Source organism: Grampus griseus, assembly GCF_964374135.1.
Source record: "Grampus griseus genome assembly, chromosome: 11".
NCBI classification, from domain to species: Eukaryota; Metazoa; Chordata; class Mammalia; order Artiodactyla; family Delphinidae; genus Grampus; species Grampus griseus.
In genome coordinates this window covers 35,426,995-35,450,354 of record NC_139005.1, presented here as the reverse complement: position 1 = coordinate 35,450,354, position 23,360 = coordinate 35,426,995, and the positions used below count along the sequence as shown (strand labels likewise).

The following is a 23,360-nucleotide window of genomic DNA, read 5'->3' as shown; positions in this document are numbered from 1 at the left end:
GACTTGTGAGCTACAAATACTACATCTCAACTTCTCTAATTGTTCAAATTATAGTACAGTTCTGGTCCAGCCGAAATGGTAGTAAGCCAAACATGTATGACCTCGAGTCTCTTATCTATTTTTGTTCTCATTAATCACAACCCCATGCACACAAACATCTTTAAAAATGAAAATAGGGATCAAGGAGAAAAGTGCCAGTTTATCTGTTGTGAAATGAATTCAATTGCTCTACCCCTCTTAAGGGCAGGGCTGGCTAATACGCTAGAGTTGTGTCCTGAAACACAAAGCTGGAGGAAATCAGGCCAGCTAGAGTGAGAAGCCATTTCACTGTCTGAGGGAAGAAAAGACAATAAAAGCACAAGACCCAGACTGGGGTTGCGTATCCAAGAGTGTTAATTTAAAATAAGGGTCAGTTCACAGTGAGGACAGATAGGTGACAAGCAATGGTGGGGTGCTGAGATTTTGGGTGAATGTCAGATAATACAGTGGCATCATAAACCATTAGTTATAGGGGCAGCTAAGAGTGGTTTATTAGCATTACCTTTCTTTTTTAATTTTTTAATTTTATTTATTTTTTTATACAGCATGTTCATATTAGTCATCAATTTTTTCCACATCAGTGTATACATGTCAATCCCAATCTCCCAATTCATCACACCCCCACCCCCTGCCACTTTCCCCCCTTGGTGTCCATACGTTTGTTCTCTACATCTGTGTCTCAATTTCTGCCCTGCAAACTGGTTCATCTGTACCATTTTTCTAGGTTCCACATATATGCATTAATATACAATATTTGTTTCTCTCTTTCTGACTTACTTCACTCTGTATGACAGTCTCTAGATCCATCCACGTCTCTACAAATAACCCAATTTCATGCCTTTTTATGGCTGAGTAATATTCCATTGTATACATGTACTACATCTTCTTTATCCATTTGTCTGTTAATGGGCATTTAGGTTGTGTCCATGACCTGGCTATTGTAAATAGTGCTGCAATGAATATTGGGGTGCATGTGTTTTTTTGAATTATGGTTTTCTCTGGGTATATGCTCAGTAGTGGGATTGCTGGGTCATATGGTAATTCTATTTTTAGATTTTTAAGGAACCTCCATGCTACTCTCCATAGTGGCTGTATCAACTTACATTCCCACCAACAGTGCAAGAGGGTTCCCTTTCCTCCACACTCTCTCCAGCTTTTGTTGTTTGTAGATTTTCTGATGATGCCCATTCTAACTGGTGTGAGATGGTATCTCATTGTAGTTTTGATTTGCATTTCTCTAATAGTTACAGATGTTGAGCAGCTTTTCATGTGCTTCTTGGCCATCTGTATGTCTTCTTTGGAGAAATGTCTATTTAGGTCTTCTGCCCATTTTTGGATTGGGTTCTTTGTTTTTTAAATATTGAGCTGCATGAGCTGTTTATATATTTTGGAGATTAATCCTTTGTCCATTGCTTCGTTTGCAAATATGTTCTCCCTTTCTGAGGGTTGTCTTTTCATCTTGTTTGTAGTTTCCTTTGCTGTGCAAAAGCTTTGAAGTTTAATTAGGTCCCATTTGTTTATTTTTGTTTTTATTTCCATTACTCTAGGAGGTGGATCAAAAAAGATCTTGCTGTGATTTATGTCAAAGAGTGTTCTTCCTATGTTTTCTTCTAAGAGTTTTACAGTGTCTGGTCTTACATTTAGGTCTCTAATCCATTTTGAGTTTATTTTTGTGTTTGGTGTTAGAGCGTGTTCTAATTTCATTCCTTTACATGTAGCTGTCCAGTTTTCCCAGTACAACTTATTGAAGAGACTGTCTTTTCTCCATTGTATATCCTTGCCTCTTTTGTCATAGATTAGTTAACCATAGGTGCATGGATTTATCTCTGAAGTTTCTATCCTCTTCCATTGATCTATATTTCTGTTTTTGTGGCAGTACCATATTGTCTTGATTACTGTAGTTTTGTAGTATGGTCTGAAGTCAGGGAGTCTGATTCCTCCAGCTCTGTTTTTTCCCTCAAGACTGCTTTGGCTATTCAGGGTCTATTGTGTTTCCATACAAATTTTAAGATTTTTTGTTCTAGTTCTGGAAAAATGCCATTGGTAGTTTGATAGGGATTGCATTGAATCTGTAGATTGCTTTGGGTAATATAGTCGTTTTCACAATATTGATTCTTCCAATCCAAGAACATGGTATATCTCTCCATCTGCTGGTATCATCTTTAATTTCTTTCATCAGTGTCTGTTTTCTGCATACAAGTCTTTTGTCTCCCTAGGTAGGTTTATTCCTAGGTATTTTATTCTTTTTGTTGCAGTGGAAAATGGGAGTGTTTCCGTAAACTCTCTTTCAGATTTTTCATCCTTAGTGTATAGGAATGCAAGAGATTTCTGTACTTTAATTTTGTATCCTGCAACTTTACCAAATTCATTGATTAGCTCTAGTAGTTTTCTGGTGGCATCTTGAGGATTCTGTATGTAGAGTAACATGTCATCTGCGAACAGTGACAGTTTTACTTCTTCTTTTCCAATTTGTATTCCTTTTATTTCTTCTTCTTCTCTGATTCCCGTGGCTAGGACTTCCAAAACTATGTTGAATAGTGCTGAGAGTGGACATCCTTGTCTTGTTCCTGATCTTAGAGGAAATGCTTTCAGATTTTCACCATTGAGAATGATGTTTGCTGTGGGTTTGTCATATATGTCCTTTAGTATGTTGAGGAAGATTCCCTCTATGTCCACTTTCTGGAGAGTTTTTATCATAAATGGGTGCTGAATTTTGTCAAAAGCTTTTTCTACATGTATTGAGATGAGCATATGGTTTTTCTTCTTCAATTTGTTAATATGGTGTATCAGATTGATTGATTTGCATATACTGAAGAATCCTTGCATCCCTTGGATAAATCCCACTTGATCATGGTGTATGATCCTTTTAATGTGTTTTTGGATTCTGTTTGCTAGTATTTTGTCGAGGTTTTTTGCATCTATATTCATGAGTGATATTGGTCTATAATTTTCTTTTTTTGTAGTATCTATGTCTGGGTTGGTATCAGGGTGATGGTGGCCTCATAGAATGAGTTCGGGAGTTTTCCTTCCTCTGCAATTTTTTGGAAGAGTTTGAGAAGGATAGGTGCTAGTTCTTCTCTAAATGTTTGATACAATTCACCTCTGAAGCCATCTGATCCTCGACTTTTGTTTGTTGGAAGATTTTTAATCACAGTTTCAACTTCATTACTTGTGATTGGTCTGTTCATGTTTTCTATTTCTTCCTGGCTAGGTCGTGGAATGTTATACCTTTCTAAGAATTTGTCCATTTCTTCCAGGTTGTCCATTTTATTGGCATAGAGTTGCTTGTAGTAGTCTCTTAGGGTGCTTTGTATTTCTGCGGTTGTAATTTCCCCTTTTTCATTTCTAATTTTACTGATTTGAGTCCTCTCCCTCTTTCTCTTGATGAGAATGGCTAATGGTTTATCAATTTTGTTTATCTTCTCAAAGAACCAGCTTTTAGTTTCATTGATCTCTGCTATTTTTTTCTTTGTTTCTATTTCATTTATTTCTGCTCTGTTCTTTGTGATTTCTTTCTTTCTACTAACTTTGGGTTTTGTTTGTTCTCCTTTCTCTAGTTCCTTTAGGTGTAAGGTTAGATTGTTTATTTGAGATGTTTGTTGTTTCTTGAGGTAGGCTTGTATTGCTATAAACTTCCCTCTTAGAACTGCTTCTGCTGCATCCCATAGGTTTTGGATCGTCGTTTTTCATTGTCATTTGTCTCTAGGTATTTTTTGATTTCCTGTTTGATTTCTTCAGTGATCTCTTGGTTATTTAGCAACATATTGTTTAGTCTCCATGTCTTTGTGTTTTTTACGTTTTTTTCCCCTGTAATTGATTTCTAATCTCCTAGCCTTGTGGTCAGAAAAGATGTTTGATATGATTTCAATTTTCTTAAATTTACTGAGGCTTTATTTGTGACCCAAGATGTGATCCATCCTGGAGAATGTTCTGTGAGCACTTGAGAAGAAAGTGTAATCTGCTGTTTTTGGATGGAATGTTCTATAAATATCAATTAAATCTATCTTTTCTATTATGTTATTTAAAGCTTGCGTTTCCTTATTAATTTTCTGTTTGGATGATCTGTGCATTGGTGTAAGTGAGGTATTAAAGTTCCCCACTATTATTGTGTTACTGTCAATTTCCTTTTTTGTAGCTGTTAGCAGTTGCTTTATGTATTGAGGTGCTCCCATGTTGGGTGCATATATATTTATAATTGTTATGTCTTCTTCCTGGATTGATCCCTTGATCGTTATGTAGTCTCCTTCCTTGTCTCTTGTAACATTCTTTATTTTAAAGTCTATTTTATCTGATATGAGTATTGCTACACCAGCTTTCTTTTGATTTCCATTTGCATGGAATATCTTTTTCCATCTCCTCACTTTCAGTCTGCATGTGTCCCTAGGTCTGAAGTAGGTCTCTTGTAGACAGCATATGTATGGGTCTTATTTTTGTATCCAATCAGTGAGCCTGTGTCTTTTGGGTAGAGCATTTAATCCACTCATGTTTAAGGTAATTATCGATATGTATGTTCCTATTACCATTTTCTTAATTGTTTTTTGTTTGTTTTTGTAAGTCCTTTTCTTCTCTTGTGTTTCCCACTTAGAGAAGTTCCTTTAGCCTTTGTTGTAGAGCTGTTTGGTGGTGCTGAATTCTCTTAGCTTTTGCTTGTCTGTAAAGCTTTTGATTTCTCCATCAAATATGAATGAGATCCTTTCCAGGTAGAGGAATGTTGGTTGTAGGTTCTTCCCTTTCATCACTTTAAATATGTCATACCACTCCCTTCTGGCTTGTAGAGTTTCTGCTGAGAAATCAGCTGTTAACCTTATGGGAGTTCTCTTGTATGTTATTTGTCATTTTTCCCTTGTTGCTTTCAATAATTTTTCTTTGTCTTTAATTTTTGCCAGTTTGATTACTCTGTGTCTCATTGTGTTTCTCCTTGGATTTATCCTGTATGGGACTCTCTGTGCTTCCTGGACTTAGGTGGCTATTTCCCTTCCCATGTTAGGGAAGTTTTTGAGTATAATCTCTTCAAATATTTTCTCTGGTCCTTTCTCTCTCTCTTCTCCTTCGGGGACCCCTATAATGTGAATGTTGTCACGTTTAATGTTGTCCCAGAGGTCTCTTAGTCTGTCTTCGTTTCTTTTCATTCTCTTTTTAAAATTCTGTCCCACAGCAGTGAATTCCACCATTCTGTCTTCCAGGTCACTTATCTGTTCTTCTTCCTCAGTTATTCTGCTATTGATTCCTTCTGGTGTAGTTTTCATTTCTGTTATTGCATTGTTCATCTCTGTTTGTTTGTTCTTTAATTCTTCTAGGTCTTTGTTAAACATTTCTTGCATTTTCTCGATGTTTGCCTCCATTCTTTTTCCAAGGTCCTGGATCATCTTCACTGTCATTATTCTGAATTCTTTTTCTGGAAGGTTGCCTATCTCCACTTCATTTAGTTTTTTTTCTGGGGTTTTATCTTGTTCCTTCATCTGGTACATAGCCCTTTGCCTTTTCATCTTGTCTATCTTTATATGAATGTGATTTTTGTTCCACAGGCTGCAGGATTGTAGTTCTTCTTGCTTCTGCTGTCTGCCGTCTGGTGGAAGAGGCTATATAAGAGGCTTGTCAGCATTACCTTTCTCCTGTTTTGTTTTGGGTTGTGCTGGGACTCACAGGACAGCCAAAGAATGTAACAGAATTGCTCCAGAGCCCAGTGGTGAGACACGACAGTGCTACTCACACCTTCAAATCTGAGTGTCTGTGTGGAATAACTTCTTTCCTTGTACTGTCAGCTTGTAGTGCTATTGGACACTACTTGTGAAATCCGATGGTATAAAAGTGACAGGAGATTTTTATGCCTGGCTGACTCTTAGGACAAATGAGGAAGAAATAATTCTTAGCATTTCTAATAGGATTCACTGATGATTTTAGATGTGCTAGAAGATAAGTGGACAGGATAAGGAACCACCATGGAGAGATGGGATAACTGACTGTGGCTATATAATTTAAATGAGCATGTGGTGATAAGATTTTTGTCTAGGCATATATTATCAGGCATAAACTCATAGAGTTTATTTAATTTTCAATTTATACTACTAATGAAGTTCTCTATGATGCCGGATACTAAAATTGTGTCAAATAAGTACAGATTCTGAACTGCACGAAAGGAAATACTATAATTACTGAACAGTAGATATATAATTGTTTATAGTCTTTAAGCATCACTTCAATTAAGGCATCATATTTGTTATGCTTTCTTTAGAATTTTGGTTAGTAATTTTTTAATTCTCCTTTTAAACTCACCATTTTTCTGAATTTTTAAAATGTTTCTGAATTTACTACACATTTTTAAAGTGTCCTCCATAGTCCAAAAGTTTTGGTATTCATAAAGCTCTGCAGGGTCATAGTCCAGTGACATATGACTCAGGATCTGAGACTAAACATGGATGGGTGAGATTTTGACTTAGATTTTATTTCATTTTCTAATCTTTAGTTGGAATAGGTGCAAAAGGAATGTGCAATACACAAAAGAGGGAGCAAAAGAAGGAGGGAGACCCACACATAGATAAAAAGGTCAAGATTGGTCTATACAATTGAATATTGGAAGCCTTTGAAGGATCAAATCTTGTTTGACTATTAAAGTGTCAGCCCTGGATATTATTCTATTTGATACTAAACTCATGGAAACTTTAAAGACAAATATTCATATCAGCTGATAGCCAATTTCTCTAGTCAATTCTTTGAAATGTATAAGCATAGTGCTCTAAGATTGGTTGGTTGGTTTGTTTTCTATCTTACTTCTGCTGACTAGAATCCTTCATTGAAGCACTTTTTCCTTAAAAGCCACATAAAGATTCTCAAATAATATTTTCATAAGGACTACATACTGATAATAACACCCACTTTCTAAATCAACTTTCATCTTCATTCTACAAGACAATGACTTTCAGAATAAATAAAAATATAGTCCTAAGTGGCATTATTTACTTGTCCCAGAGTCAAAAGTTGAATCGTCCACTATGCAAATTTGGTCATGGTCAATGTTCCTACATGTCAGGGATAACATTGTAAGTTTCTTTGTACAGAACGGTCAGTGGGTTACTATAGTGAGCTTGATCTCTGCAATTTTAGTGTCAGAGATCCTTACGATTCTAAGTACCCCATGTGTGGCTATTAAAGGTAAAATAAACAGCAGGGCTATGGTTCCAATTGCCTAGTAAACAATCATAGAAAGATGTTTATTAAAGCTGACTCTCAAGTGACAGATAAATGCACAGTTCTATTATGTATGCTAAATTTAACATGCTGCAAGCTTAAAAGCAGATAGATCAAAGCAAAAGAGGTTTTAAAAAATCATAAAGACAAAATACAGCTATGTCAGTATGTGACAGGAAAATAATTTTGCCTTAAAAGTGATCTTCCCCAACGCCCTCAAGGAACATGTAACCACAATTTATGGAACAAAATTAAAGCAAGTTGGGAGCATTCCATTTCTTAGCCTGCTTGGTTCTGAGTTAAAAAAAAAAGTTAATGAGCTGTTGTTAAACTAAGATACAATTGATCTCTTCTACTATAAACAAAAAACTACAATACATAATTACTGATGTATAATTCTGATTTATTAATGTGTGATGTTTAGTTCTTAAAAAAAGAAAACAAAAACAACAAAACACACACAAAACAAGCCAGTAAACAGAGTCTTTCATGCACATCCTTTTTTCTACCTTACATAGTTCCACAGCATGATTTTTTAGAGGAGTTCCCTTGCTCAGGGTTGGCATATGTTTTTCAATTTTCACTGTCAACAACTATATTTATAGAAAGATGTACAAATATTGTGAATGGTAGGCTGTGCAACCCTCACATAATTAAAACTTCAGTTTCTTGGTTTTCTAGGGCTTTGTGTAAATGCCAATAAATTTGAGAGTTCACCTAACTGTGCATCTTAACCTTTGTTCCCAAAGGTGAAGGGCAGGATTTTTAATCAGGTAGCAATTTACCTTAATTGGGAAAACATAATTAGGTATTATTATCTAATTGCAATTACTGGTTGGAGAAAGTCACATTTCACAAGTAGTGACCCATGATGGATTATCACTCTCCTATTACTGAATTCTGCATCTGTATTTGTGTTTGGCAGACAGCCAATAAAAATTCAAAGGTAATCACAATGCTTCTCTGCAGTCCAGCTGTCAAAGTCACCAACTCCGCTGCTGAATAAGAAACCGAGACATACTTCCTGAGCCACATCTTGGCTATATCTGTTTCCTGCTCAGACATCAAGTGGAGATCAAAATAATTGTATAAAAAAAAACCCATGTGAAGCAGGTTAGAGAACTGTTCCATACTTCGTTTCTGGTACAGTTAAAAAGTTTAATGTCTCAAGGCACCACTATGGTTGAACATCAGATACATGGGTAACCAGCTAATCTACTAGGCTGTAAAGTCAGTAAGTAGCTTGTACAACTGTGAAAAAGCAATCTCTAGAGGACTGTTAGATATACTGTAGGCACAGGTATCATAATACAAATAGAAAACAATGAGTCCTAGAAAAAGCATGTTGAGCACCGTTGTGGCATCATTTGTATTTCTTTACCTAACGCTGTGTAAACCTTAACATTTACAAAAGGAAAGACTAACTTTTGAAAGTTACACCCAGGGTTGCTCTTTGTGCTCTCCCCCAATAATCGGTTCTAGTTCGTTGGTGTACTTTTAGAAGTCGTTGGATCTGGGTCGCCTCCCCCTGTGGCGCTGGTCGATTCATTTAAGTGCGAGCTCAAGTTCTCCGACGTTAGGTGGGAAGACTTGTAGACGATCTCGTTGAAGTCAGACCTGATGCACACCAAGGGGGGATCATTCAACGGGTCTTCCACTGAGGCCTGGGTGTTTTCTCGCGTGATTCCCATGTCCTTGCTTTGTTCTGATGGGGATTTTCTTTTCATGCGTGTGTAAGTATTGTCTTGATTCTCCATGCCTTGCTCATTTTTCAAAAACCGTCCAAAGAACCAAATGAAGAATCCAAACCACACAAAAGCTATCAGACTTGGCACAAAAGCCAGACACTTGACATCAAGACTTGCCCCTATGAACCTGCTGTGTAAGAACATGTCTCCCTCAACATAGGTTTTATTAGTCTGAGGGTTGGTGTGATTGGACCGCCATTCCCAGGATAGCTTGGTTCTGTTCAAATCCTTTAGACTCTCTGAGTCTTTCACTGTATATATCTTCTGCCCTGGGCCAATATACTGTCCATATTCATGAGGCTTATAAAATATCTGATTCTTCCACATATTAAGATCCAAAATCAAGACGAGAAAGATAATCCCATAGTTAAACCATTTACCTGCATTAAAAAAGAAATACTGCATATTAGTCAAAGACCTATAAAACTGCAATAGAGTTTTCTCCTACAAAATGGAGATACTGGTATTATAGCATAAATTGTTAATATTTTAGACCTGCTAAAAATTTTTTGAGAGTGTTATGCTGCCATTAAGTGAATTGGCAATGGGGATTTCCTAAATGGATTCTAGGCATGTGAAAATGTAACTGTAGATCCCAGAGCCAGTAATTTATGGTAACTACACTTTCTAGATTAAGTCTCCTGGTTTTTAAGGCACCACAGTTATACTCAAATTTGGTTCCATGTAGGTTATTCTATAGAACAATTTAATTAAGGTTTAAAAACAAAGTTCTGATGAAATTCTTAAGAAAAGTCCAACGTATGATTGACTATCTCTTACAGTTTTATAATTAAGCCAGGGAAAGAAATAAATCATTTTGCAGTGCAAGCACAGCAGTATATCAATTGAATTCACATTGCTCTTTGTAGGTGACCTGTTGATTAAACTATTAGTTGATGTGATTCAGATCAATAATCCTTGAGCATTCATTTCAAGACTTTAAAAATAATTGCATCAAATTCTCATTGAACAGAATCCATTTATCAGACATATAAATATAACCATAGCTGTAGAAGACATGATTTGGAGAGACTGTAATTATTATGACTTCTTTGTAGTATTTAAAAATCTTACATAAATAAGGTATTATTTAGAGACATACTACCTAGTGAAACCTTTGCATCTTTAAATGGAAAGAATGTTGAAAAAATTTCAAGGGATACTAGATTCCATTATAATTTCTATTATAATTTATTCCAAGTTTTAGTGTGTCATAATAATATAGTAATACTCAGCTCATAGTTTTGCAAAATTATGTGATATTTATAACAGGTTCTAAAAGTTTTAGTTATAATTATATGTGTTATGTCAAAATTATTTTATTTTGTATTTAAAAATAGTGATAGTGAACATTATTAAGTTACTGCTTCACATGAGAGATAGGATCTTGGGCAAACTTCTTAAACTAAGATTGGTAAAAATGTATTTTTAAATATGTACTCCAATAGAACACATAGCTCTATAAAAATATAACTTTGTAAGGAGTTTAAGAAAGTATTTTATCATCGTCATTACACATTTTCAATCTCCTATTATATGCAAAGTTGAAGAACTTTAATCCGGGACTGGCTCCCAAACCTACTGGCTATGTGACCTTGGGTTAGTTGTTTAACTTCTCTAAACTCCAATTTCTTTACAAGCAGAAAATAACAGTACTTATTAACTGTTAGCATTTCATGAGATTATTAGATACTAAGCACAATGCCTGGTACATAATAGGAACTCAATAATTGTTACTATTATTATCATCAAAGCCTTGCCTAAGTCATGATAATGTCTTCATTTGCATGGGAAGGTGCAACTTCTTCTCTATGAAGAGAATTTATATAAATCATATGAAGGGAAATTATAACTCTGCCTGTCCTGAAATCATTCAACTATACAGGGTTTATAATATTTGTAATGGAAGCTCTTGCCTGAATGATTTATTTGGCACACCCAAACTGCAAAGTACGATAGAACATTGGAAACTTTTCCAGATATGATAAAATGTTTATAACATCTGGTACTGTTAAGTTCAAACCACTCCTGCCCTCTTGAATCTTCAAAACGAAAACAGAATCAACCATACAACAAATTAAGAAAGCTCAAGCCAGAGAAATTCAAATACAAAGGTGAGCGTCATTACCAAACATTTATTGTGCTCAGAATAGACTCTGTGGATGGTACCTTAGTAGATGCTGAAGACATATGCTACTGCCTTCTGGGAAGGAACTCATCATCTTATGGGGGAAATAGGAAACAGACATCAACAGATAAATAATAATAAGAGGCCACATTTAAGCGGTGCCAAAGGAGTGATACAAACCATTAATGCTGCAGATATTGAGAAAACGGAATAAAAACTGAGGGCTAATTTCTGCAGAAAAGATTTTGAAGGAAATAGCAATTCATGTGGTCCCAGAAAGAAAAGCAAGACAGGGAACGGTTTGGAAAATGTTATGTTTCTTTCTAGTATATGCTTTTATTTTGCTGCAGATAGAATAACATACAGAAAAAGATCAGGTAATGTGGAAGAGAGGGTCTGAGGGGAGAGAGAAGGGAAAGAATGGAGAATATCATAGGAAAAAAAGGCCAACCAGAATGAGAGACAGGTGATATATAAAAGTTCAGGGATTATCATTCAGTATCTCGGAGGCACTAATTTGTAGCTTCTGTGATAGAAGCAGTTGGGAGAGGGGCTTTGGATACTTCTTTGTTGTAGAAGATCCATACTTATTCCCTTGTTGTAACCTACACGGGTTATAAAGCCAGACTGGATGGTGAGGGGAAGAGGTCCTTGGACTTGTGTGACTGACCATCACCTTCTTGACTCATAAAGGTCCCTTGGAAAAATGTGTATCCTCTCTTAGTCACTTTTATAAACTCATGAACAGAGCAGTCCTTCATAAAGGGTCCTGTTTCCAGGGTAATGACGTCAGAAACTGAACATTAACAGCATCGTGGAATCAGCGAGGAAAAACAGGAATGCTCATGGAGCTTGGAGAAGGGTGCTTTCCTGGTGGGGAGAAGATGCTCAGGGAATATTTAATAGTCAAAGGAAAAAAATAAAACCAGAGAATAAAAGTGATAGTGAATGTACAGCGATCAAACTGAAGGAACCCTGAGGATAGAAGGGGATTTTTTCAAATTATTTTCTCTACCCAAGTTGAATGGTGCTGGGTCAGTTTGACCACTAAACTGTCACACTAAAGGATCGCATTATGTTGCTTCTCACATGACCTGGTGTCTGAATATTTAGATAGGACGAAGGAGACATGCATTAAGAATGTGTTGCCTGACAGGGATACCATCACCCTGCTGTAACACATCTTTACTGATTTGTGAGAGAGAGTACCATAGTGACAAAAACTGCAGGCTGGACATCAGCAGATGGAGATCTAATACTCATCTTAAATAATACAACCTTGGGTAACTTGTTTAACCTCTCCAGATCTCAGCAATTTTATTTTCAAATTGAGGAAACAGAACTAGATGCCTCCCAGTTCTATGATTCTGTCCTCTTCCCCCAAATCCTTCTACTTATTAACTATTCAATTTTTTGTTCTATGAAATGGAGAATAATACCAACATACCCACTTCAAAGGATTATTGTTAGGATAAAATGAGAGGTTATATTTAAAAGTTCTCTGAAATGCATTGTTTGCCAAAAATGTAGGGTAGTGTTATTTCTGCCATTTCTTCCTTCTACTTCTTCAATCCAGTTAATACAAGATCTTAGTGATAGAAAAGAGAGAGAGAAGAGTGTGTAAGGATTTGTAACAAAGATATATCCTAAATGTTTCAGTTTGGATAAAACAGAATAAATTACTAAGCACTGACATTACTGGGTAGATATCACTGGACTAATTATCCAAGAGGATCCAGTGTATAGTTATATATAAATATGCTTTCTGAATCACCATATTTAACTTGTTAAAAATCCTTAGCAACTGTAATTTGTCTACAGCTTGCAGTAGTATTAGTCCAGAGACAAGGTCTTTTATACACACAAATTTGGAAGCAGATAGATTCTTCCCTCCTCTGCAGACAGATCGTGTTGGGAGGTGGGGAAGTGCAGAGAGGAGAGAATCAACTGAAGCAGGATCCCTATTGATTTATTTCCTTTTCTCCTCTGTGAAGGTAGCATTGTCCTTCCCCCCACTGCTGTAGCCACTCAGTCGAAACTTGGAACAGCTGAAAATATAGAAGAAATGGCTCTTCTTACTTTTTGTTTTTTTCCTGCCCACCTGACATAACTTCTGGTCCATTTATCCATTTGTACAAGGAAGGATGTTCATCTTTCTCTATCATCCATTCTCCTATTTTCCTATACAGTGTTTTATTACTTTGGTAATACTCTCTCCTCTTTAAAAACAGTTTTCTGAGATGCAGCAAACTAGAAAGCAAAATCAGGTGGGACAACTCAACCTTAGTGTTCTTGTCTATAAAGAGAAGGAGTTGAGCCATATAATCCTTGAGATTTCTTCCCTGTCCTAAAAGTCTCTTTGATGATTCTGTGAAATAAACATCACCTAAATCTCAGTGTTTTATGATGGACCAGAAAATTCTCACCATTAGAGCAAAAAAGATGCAATACACAATTTTCAGATGCAGAAAGCTTTCCTTAAAAAAAAGATTGTATATTCTGAGAAACAGTTTGCCATAAAAAGATAATTTTGAGTCCCTGAAATGACACACATGACAAGGTATAAGACACAAAAGGCTAAAAAAAAAAAAAAAAAGGGCTTCCCTGGTGGCGCAGTGGTTGAGAGTCCGCCTGCCCCGATGCAGGGGACAGGGGTTCATGCCCTGGTCCGGGAAGATCCCACATGCCGTGGAGCGGCTGGACCCGTGAGCCATGGCCGCTGAGCCTGCGCGTCCGGAGCCTGTGCTCCACAACGGGAAAGGCCACAACAGTGAGAGGCCCGCGTACCGCAAAAAAAAAAAAAAAGACTAGAAGTGCTTCTACTGTCATTTTTCCATGTGTGTTGTTGTGAACCGACAATCAACCATAACAAGAGGCTTGGTATTTTGGCATTTATCACATGAGAGATTTTGCATTTTCCCCTGCTGTTTCAACTACATAGCATTTTCCCCTGCTGTTTCAACTACATAGCATGATGTAATCAGCAAGGAGGAAGGGTAGTAATCCATACATTATTTCTATTAATCTCCTTCTCGAAATACCTCATTGTCTCCTTTAACGAGCAATCCCTGCATGGTGTTGGTGGGATTACCTCTTTCTTGTGTTTTGTGCTTTTAATGAATCTTACTGATTGTTAAAAATGATATTACAGTGGTAGTTTTATCATTTTACTTTGTGGGAGTTTATAGTTAATTTTAAAAGAATTTTAAAAGAATGGGCTAGTTAATTTTAAAAGAATTCTTCATTAAATATCACCCTCACTCAGCATAGGAAATGATAACAGTTTGGGGGAAAGTGCTATTTTTTCAACTAAGGAAAAAAGCTATAAGTGATGATATTTCCACCATATAATGAACCTTTCATGATTCAAATATGCAATTATAATATTTTGTAAAAACTTTTACTCAGTAGGGTTCCCAGTCAGCATTGAGGTTGAGCTGTCCTGTGAGCACCCTCTATACCAAGTGGGTGTCACCGCTAAGCCAGACTCTTGCGTCCAGTGGTCACGCTCCACAGAGCCATTTAGTATCCATTATGGGATAGCAGGAAACCATGGCCTTGAAGAAGACAACGTTCGGATAATTAAATAAGTAACAGTTTGCTGTAACAGGCTTCTTGGCCGTATTCAATGTCCTCTCATTCCAGACATGATCAGTGAAAACAGTGCTCACTGAGTTAGCATCTCTTTACATCCCTCTAGATATTTTAGGGATATCTAGAAACCACATTAAGTGCTTGGGCCATGAGGAGACCATTTAGCAAATTGAAGATAACGACTAAATAATTGATGAACTAATGAGAGTTAACTTGAGTTAATAAATTATCTCCTTAAGACTTAAAAGCAAATGAATATAGCTTCTCAAAGTACCTCTCTTGTCATTGGCATTTCCATAAGTGGGAGGCTACTCCTTTAGGACATAATCCAATATGATGAATAGAGGTAGAAACTTGTGATGATAAAATGTGAAAGAAAGGGCCATGCAGTTGTACTGAATTAGATGACTCTCAAACTCTGACTTTCTTGAGATTGGGAACTGTGCCACTCATTTCCGTATTCCCTAGATCTTAGCTTAGCTTTAGACACGTTAACTCAGAAAATGTCCACTAATCATTACGTAAATGTCTGAGATACTATGTCCAGAAAAATTTCGAGGAGTGAAGTTCTAGTCTTTCAAGTCAAATACACGTGTCGCCATGATCTGGTGAATTCCAGGATACTGCTAAAATAAAATAAAATTAAGATAAAAATAAGATAAAATCTGGAAAATTGGGAAAAACAAAATATTTGTCTCAAAGATTATATTAATTATATATTTCAAGTCTTTCTTCTGGATGTAAAGACAAATTCCTGAAAATCACGTGAGTTTTATTACAAAAATCCTCATCTATGCATAAGTGAACCCAGAATATCTCAGCCTGGACAGGACAGACCAGCTTAGGGACAGCAAGGACTGACAGGCAGTGGGCAAAGCAACCATGGCCTTGAAGAAGATGAGTTTGGGACAAATAAAAGGGATTGCTGCTTTATGTAGAAGTAAACATAGTTTACTTACATAGTACATTCCTAGAGCTTCACAAATGCGCTGAAAATGGAAATTGCTGCAGGAAAGGTTTAGAAAAGTTCATAACTGAGAGAATAGCAAGAGATCCTTGTGTACTTTGGATAAATTCACGATCCCTGGGGACTGTCATGGTGAAGGGGATGCATTGTATTTCCCTATAACAAGTCCCTTGCTAATTTTGCCAGACAAAATATTCTGCTGGATGGACCACTGGCCTGCCCTCGCCAGCACTTTCCATGATCTGTTTGACACAGGAGAGCTCTTTAAAAAACAATCTTTGGGAACTCATTTGCCAGAAATCAGGCACCTATGGAAATAAAATGAAGGGGTTTTCAGCATTATTTTCCACATTCTCACCATTGTAAAGCACCTGTGCCCTCACGCATCTCAGGAAACTGAAATAGAACACAGATCTACACAGGCTTGTTTACTTCTACATTTTCCATTTTTGCCGAAAGGCTTCCCATGGGTATCATCGTGCCAGCAGTGTGAATTCTCTCCTCACAGATGCACAGGCCTCCCTTCTGGCCTTTCCCCCAACCCTCTCCTAATTTACTCAGATGATGGCCACCAATGGGACACTTCCTTTGTCTGGCTGGGATGACAGATGGCAGAGCTTCCACCGGGATTGGCATTAATAGGACTCATAGGAGCTTCCAAGACTAAATTGAGAGGCCATTCCTCTCTTGAGACTTAGTACATCACATTTTGAATCCATCTTTGCACTCACCTTATAGGTAAAAGGGAAGAGGGCAAAAGAGATAATTACACAGTTGCATTTAGCACTGACTTTTAGGAGAACAATGGACTTGCGCTGAAAGCACCAATGTGACCGAATCACTAACCATTTATCCCCTTTATTACTGAAGTCAAAATTCCCAGAAAAAAATATTTTAACACACCCTTGGATAGAGATGATTTATTTTTTATAAGCTGTAGCCCAGCTTATAAACTGAAAGCTCAGACATACTGCAGCAAACCATCTGTCAAGGGGGATCCAGATGAGCTAAACAGATGCAACAATTCAAGTTATTTCTGACATGCATAAATAAAACAAGCTAGGAATCAGGATTAAAAAATACTCAAATCATAAAGGCTTTTAGAATGTCAATGGGAACTCATCAGTGTCGGATAACCGTCTACATACAGAGCATTTCATTGGGAGAGAGATTTTTTTTATTTTCATTCTTAGATTTCTCTTTCTTGAGGACTCAGCCCAGTAAATAACAGGAAAGAACTCAGAATAGTGGAAAAGTAATTTGAGAGCCCTCTCTCAAATGTTTGTGAATTAAATAGGAAAGCCAGATTCTGGAGGGATGAAAGGAAAAGCTTTAGGTAAAAATACTGAGAGCTTATTGAGTGCTTACTTCATGGCAGGCAGTGTTTTAAGTGCCTTGTACATATTAATTAATTTCATTCTCACCGCAATCCTATGGGATAAGTACCATTACTGTCCCCATTTAACAGATGAGAAAACTGAACCTCTAAGAGGTTAAAGAGCTTGACAAGGGCCCTGCCACCAGTTAGTAGCAGGGCTGGAACCTATGCACCAAGTCTTTACATTCCATTGCCTCAGCATGCACTGAACATCTTTTCTAGATCACAGAGAAATAATAGTTGAGGCCATCAAGCCATCCTTGACCCTGGGAGAACCCCAGCCATCGTTGTCTAGGCTCTTCTGGTGCAGAACAAACACAGACAGAGAAAGCAATAGACAGAGCTATCTGGAGGTCTGCAGGATCCCTTCCTAGCCCTGGCTCCAGCTTCTTCTGGACCTTTTCCCCGGTCATGCTCTGCTTTGGGACCTCCTCTGTTGGCCCCAGCTCTGAACTTTCTAGCTCCTGTCAGGCCCCTACATGTGCCTTTCTCACTGGCTACCCCATTTCTATTGAATTTGCATTCTGCCCCTTGGCTTTTGTTTTAAGAAGTGCATAGAAAATAAATAAAAGCTGAGATGAGAGGAATTCTAACTATAGAAAATGTTTCTCAGTCGCAGTGTTTCTCAAAGTGTGGTTCTCTGGCTGCCTGCATAGGCAGCATTGGTGGTGCTTCAGAGGATGGCAGATTCTGGGCGCCACCTCCTACCTCAGGCGTCTGACTCTGGGTGTGTGGCTGATAGACCTTTCATACAAGCTCTACAGGTGATTCTCATACACATAAAGTTTGAGAAACATAGACGGATATAGAGGGTTTCACGCTTAATACTCCCAGGGGTGATTTGCTAACCAAGGAAAGCATTAGGGTCTCTTTACAAAAAGAAGCAGAACTTGAAGGAACCTCTCAAGCTAGCATTTGTAGTTCACTTGGAAATTTGTGGGCTACTAACGACTGAGCATGTTAAAATACATGTAGCACTGTGTTTGGGGGATTTTACCTGGGTTTGCCCAGAAACAACTATCTTACAACATCAGATAAAGTCAAAGGCCTTTCAGGGGAGATGGGTGATACTCCAGAGTGGCTTCAGCAACCTCTTCACCAATTCACAGAACAAAGAGAGCAGCAGAACAAAACAAGAGGGGAAAGTTCTTTTTTCAGCCTCCAAACCTGTCACCATTTTCCTAGAAATTTTTATCTTGGATCTGGGGAAGCACACGACCATCTTACCACAAACTGGGTTTAAATAGTTTATGGTGGAGCCCTTCACCCCAAAACCCACATGTATCCTATCTTATTTTGAATTTGAGCCCCTTGAAAGCCTCCCTAGTAGGTCCAGATACCCAATCATTTGCATGGCTCTTCTCAGGGAGACAGCCTGATCTCACCGGTGTCCTCTCAATCAGAAAGGAGCAGTTCTCAATGGTCAGCATCACCCAGGGCAGCTTTACAAAAGTCCCATTCCTTGGCCTTTGCCCAGACCTACTGGGTTGGGACCACTAGGAATGGGGCCCAACAATCTGTATATTTATAAAATTCCTGGATGATATGATAATCAGCATAATTTGGCAAATACTACCCCAAAGCCTTAATTATAATATATTTCCATCTTCTGGAAAACTTTATTAATGTGAAGTCTCTATTGCAAAAACTTAGCTAGCCTTTCCTCCTTTTACATTTTTAGAAAATAATACTTGGTGGGATGAATGTTTTAGTTCAAAGGCACAGGAGGCTTTACCTTGAAAGTAATGATGCTGAATCATCAGAGATTCCTGTGTGCCTGGCTCCCTTCCCAGACACTGAATACAAGTTTTAGTTGTAATTTTGTATTCATATTCTTAAGTAAAGCATTCCAAATTGTGTAAGCTTTGGGAACCACAAAATCTACCCCTGCCCCTGTCTATAAATGGCAGCATGTATGACAAAGCTATGCAAAAGCGACCGAAATTAAATATTTTAACAGCTTTATTTTTCTTTCTGGTTGGTGGATTTTCTGAGTCTTCCTCCATTACCCCCTTTTTTAAACCTGATATTTTGCACTCAAACAGTATATTTTTGATAAGGCTTCTGATATTCAGTCAGAGACAATATTAGTGCCACGATGGTCTGAGACAAGAGCTGATAGCAAGAACAGATGGTCCCGTCAAAAGCCCACCCAAAGGGATATGATGATACCACGTGTGTCATAGCTGTTTTAGAAGTCGGAGAGGGTAGCATGCTGCAGAGATTAAGTGGGGACTCTGAAACCACACTATGTGACCTGAACTCAAATTGATTGATTTACCCAGTGAATTTAATAGAAGAGCCTCATTCATTTTGAATAGGAAAAGAAACCTGCTGCATCTTCCCTATTCATGAGCTCATTCTCCAATTTAGGAAGGTTGCCTCATGCTCAAAGCAAAAAACAGCCTTCAAGTTGAGCAAAGGTTTTTTGCAGTACTCAGATGTTCACGTTTTCTGTGCTCAGGCTATTTTTATTCGGCAGCACAGACGGTCGTGTAAGCACAGATTTCTTCAGCAGTTTTTATTATAGCAGGTGTGGGATCCTAGGCCATTGTCCTTAAAACACACACACATTCATTACCTGCATTTGAACAGCTTGAGAACTAATGCCATTCTCTCTTTGTGAACATTCAGCTGACGGCTTCTTGTTATAAGGAGAAAAAGAGGTACAAAACGAAGCTCTGGGAAGCCTTGTTTAGATGAGAATGACTGAGTTGTCATGGAAGAAGATTATAATAAATCATATTCAAGCTACTTCAAGAGCAGGACACATCTGAAAATGGAATAATCTGAGGATCCACAAGGGAATCGCCTGAGACAAACATGAGCCCTGCCACAGCAATAAGTTTTCTCAATCAAATGAGAAGCGGCCCAACTCCTTAAAGGCACATGGTCTGATTGGAGCTCTCGGGTACCACTGTTTTGATCTCAGAAGCAAATGAAGAACAAAGCATAAAGAGTATTCATGACGAAAAAATATACTGAGCTGTATGTTGTGAAAAAGAAACCCACCTAATGAACAAAACCGAGGTGTAGTGGTCTATGGAGGGTGGCAGAGATAGCAAACAATCCATAACAAAGATATGACTCACCTCTGATACTCCTAGGCTAGAACATGAGACCTGACATCACAAGTGGCTGCCCAATGGGGGACCATATCTCTCTGCTCTCCTCAACTCTACATGGGACTATCTCACTAGTTATTCCTCATGGAATGTGCGTGGAGGTGACATGTTTTATTTCCAGGCCAGGGGGTTAAGAAACAGGCAAACCCTCTTAGTCATTTTCCCCATTCTCATTATTCCCATTTGCCCACTGGATGTTGAAGTTGAAATTGTTAAAGTCACCAGGAATCTAAGTCCCAGAATGATGGTCCACAGCCCCTTGCTGATCTGGAACCGCCTTGCACTGTTACGTGAGTAAAATAAAACCATATTCCTGTATGTCTCTAAAATGTTACCATTTGCTTTGCCTTTTATAGCAGCTAGCATGACTCTAACTAGGAGACAATCAAATTGTGTTCAAAATTATACCTGTTATGTGAATACGATATTCCTCCTTGAAGATCTTCTGGAAGAAAGGAATCTTGAACTGCATGTGAGGCGTGTGCAAACCAGGAAGATTTACATCGACGTCTCCCATGAAATGTGGGAATTCCCAGTCCTGCCAGAGAAAATCAACATGAAAACATATCTGTGATTTGTTTCATTCCTAAGCAGATAAACACCAAAAATTGACTTTTTATAAGCACCTATTTTAAAATCATTTAAATGCAGCTAGCTGTTGGGTGTATCCGTTTTGTTCTGTGATGGTTGTTTTATGTACATTAGGTAGCAGTATGCAAACAAAATCAAAATTAAGTCATAACTTATATCCTTAGATTGTCTCTTTAATGTGATAATAAGAAACCAATGCAGATTTGATGCGCATCAATACATGTTTCTTTCTTTCTGGAGACCTGGTCTTAAATTTTTATAGGAAGGAAGTGATCCATATTTTTAAAATATGGGGTAATTTAGTTATATTTTGTTCCACTACTTAAAAAAAATAAGAACCTTATAACAGCATATTTGTGTAAGAAGACAAAGTAAATAGGATCTAATTCACTTAACCGAGTTCCTTAATTCACCTCAAGGGAGCTTTATTAATCATCTCTGCTAGCAACTATATGGAATGGAAAAATGCCAAAGACTCCTGTCCTACCCTCTTGCAATTTAGCATCACTTTGAACCAAACGATGGAGGGCCTGACATACTAGCTTGCGAGATGAACAGTGAATTCATTCCCAAATTGTCATTAGTTATTTCCTTGTTTTCAAGGCAAAATCAGGTGGGATGACTCTCCGTCTCATAAGGAAGGAAAACAGATGCAAATGAAGATATTTTTAGGTGTCTCATCTGCTCTTGGTTTTTGGATAGAGGTACCAAATTAAAGTTCATAACTAGCATGTGAAGAAGAAATACACTAAATAATGAAGAAACCTTTAAGCTGAATCCATATTTTTATTTCTAGTAATGAAATGATTATTAACAGTCCTATACTTAAAGAATATTTTTTAAAAACTTGGATATGAAAAAATAATAAACAAAATATTAATTTAAGATTTCAATCTGCCATCTCAATATAAAAAACTTATTTTTTTCCAAGATTTCTATATATGCAGCTAATAGAGGTGTGTTGATAATAGTGTGCCTGAACATTTTAGGAGTTTCCATGTCCATTCCACCCCCCTCTTTGGTAAAAATTCTGACTAAGGCAGAATAGACCTTAAAGGAAAGGCGAGTATGTGAGTGGTGGTAACCAGGAAAGTTTTCAATGTCTATTAATTTCTTGATCAATGGATCACTTTAAACCACGAATAAGAAATAAATATATAAGAAGAAAATGATGCATTATCATCCCTTTCTATTGGTGTGTACGCAAATTTCTTGTTGGTCTCACCTCTTCTGGTTTTTCAGATTTCAGCAGCAAATAGACATGTAATTTTGGAAATTCAGAAAACCCAAAGCATTGGAGCCGAATGAATTTGGTACATTTTGATCTAAAATATTAGTAGGAAATGGATTGGTAATAATACTTGTGAATGATTGCATTTTATTAAAGTGCATTTGATTTTGGTTTTTCCCCCCACTGATAATATCTTGTTCTTTCTATGTTACTTGAAAGACTCTTGCAAGAGAATTGAAAATGAATTTAGTCTTTTACTAAAATATAACTGACATCTGCCATAAAAAATTTATGCTTGGCAATGGTAACCAGAGAATATTTCACTAGCCCTGGATAAAAAACACAGAGCATGATCAATAGAGAAATTCTCTCTCTTATTTCTTGGTGTAAGTAGGAGTTTAGGATTAACAGATACACACTATTATCTATATAAAATAGATACACAATAATGACCTACTGTATAGCACAGGGAACTATATTCATTACCTTGTAATAACCTATGACGGAAAAGAACCCGAAAAAGAATACCTATATCTGTATCTCTTTCTATATATATATATCTGAATCACTTTTCTGTACACCTGAAACTGACACAACATTGTAAATCAACTACACTTCAATTTTTTTTAAAAAAAGTTAAAAAAAAAAAGGAAGAGAATACATCTTGGTAGTAATTCGGCAAGTGTACTTAGGGTGCCTTCTTTTGGAAAGATGTTCTTAGACTGTTATCATTTAGATTTTCATTTCATGAAATGAAAGCTTTCTACTGGGTATGAAATCGATTTTAGTTTGAAAGTAATCTCTAGAGATTTCTTGTAGACTGGAATCAAAATTTCATTCCCCCCCAAATTGTTCCTCAATTATTTCCCACCTGTACTTGGAGATAGAAAGATGAATTAAGGAAATGGAAAGTAGGGGAAAGAGAAGAGAAAGTCTTGCTCTTCATCTAGAAGATGGCATTACTTGTCTTTTTATTTTTTTAAAGAAGGGATCAAGGCAGGGATTTAGGGGGAAAGTGTGAGAAAAGTATCTTATGCCATCTAATAAATTAAAAACAAAGAGAACTACTAAAAGAGATGATACGTAAATTCTCTTAGATTCCCTCCTTATACATTATTTTTTATAATGACCAGATTTCGGTTTTCAAAACTGTCTTCCTTAGTCTTTTAACTCCCTACCCCCATTCTCTCCCTGGTACTCTGATTTCTGTAGTTCAGTTCCTACTCTGTATATTTCTGCAGACTCGTTGAATCAGCATAAACTTTGACCTTGACTTAGAATGGGATGATAATAATAATCATTGCTGGGACTTCCCTGGTGGGCCAGTGGTTAAGGCTTCACCTTCCAGTGCAGGGGGTGTGAGTTCAATCCCTG

General features: G+C 37.2%; 1 protein-coding gene across 4 annotated transcripts in view; it reads right to left on the bottom strand.

The window, feature by feature from the left end:
* Window positions 1-7,311: 7,311 nt before the first annotated feature.
* Window positions 7,312-23,360, bottom strand: part of TMEM117 (transmembrane protein 117) — a 541,860-nt gene continuing 525,811 nt past the window's right edge. For 3 of the 4 annotated variants that reach the window (XM_082666768.1, XM_082666767.1, XM_082666769.1), the window contains 2 exons: window positions 20,573-20,702; window positions 7,312-9,352 (listed from right to left, as the gene is read on the bottom strand). In XM_082666768.1, coding sequence (XP_082522894.1) covers window positions 8,703-9,352; window positions 20,573-20,702 — 780 coding nt within the window. In that variant the 3' untranslated portion in view covers window positions 7,312-8,702. Of the gene's footprint in view, window positions 9,353-15,249; window positions 15,321-20,572; window positions 20,703-23,360 lie in introns of those variants that run through there. The other variant, XM_082666770.1, reaches the window with a different exon arrangement.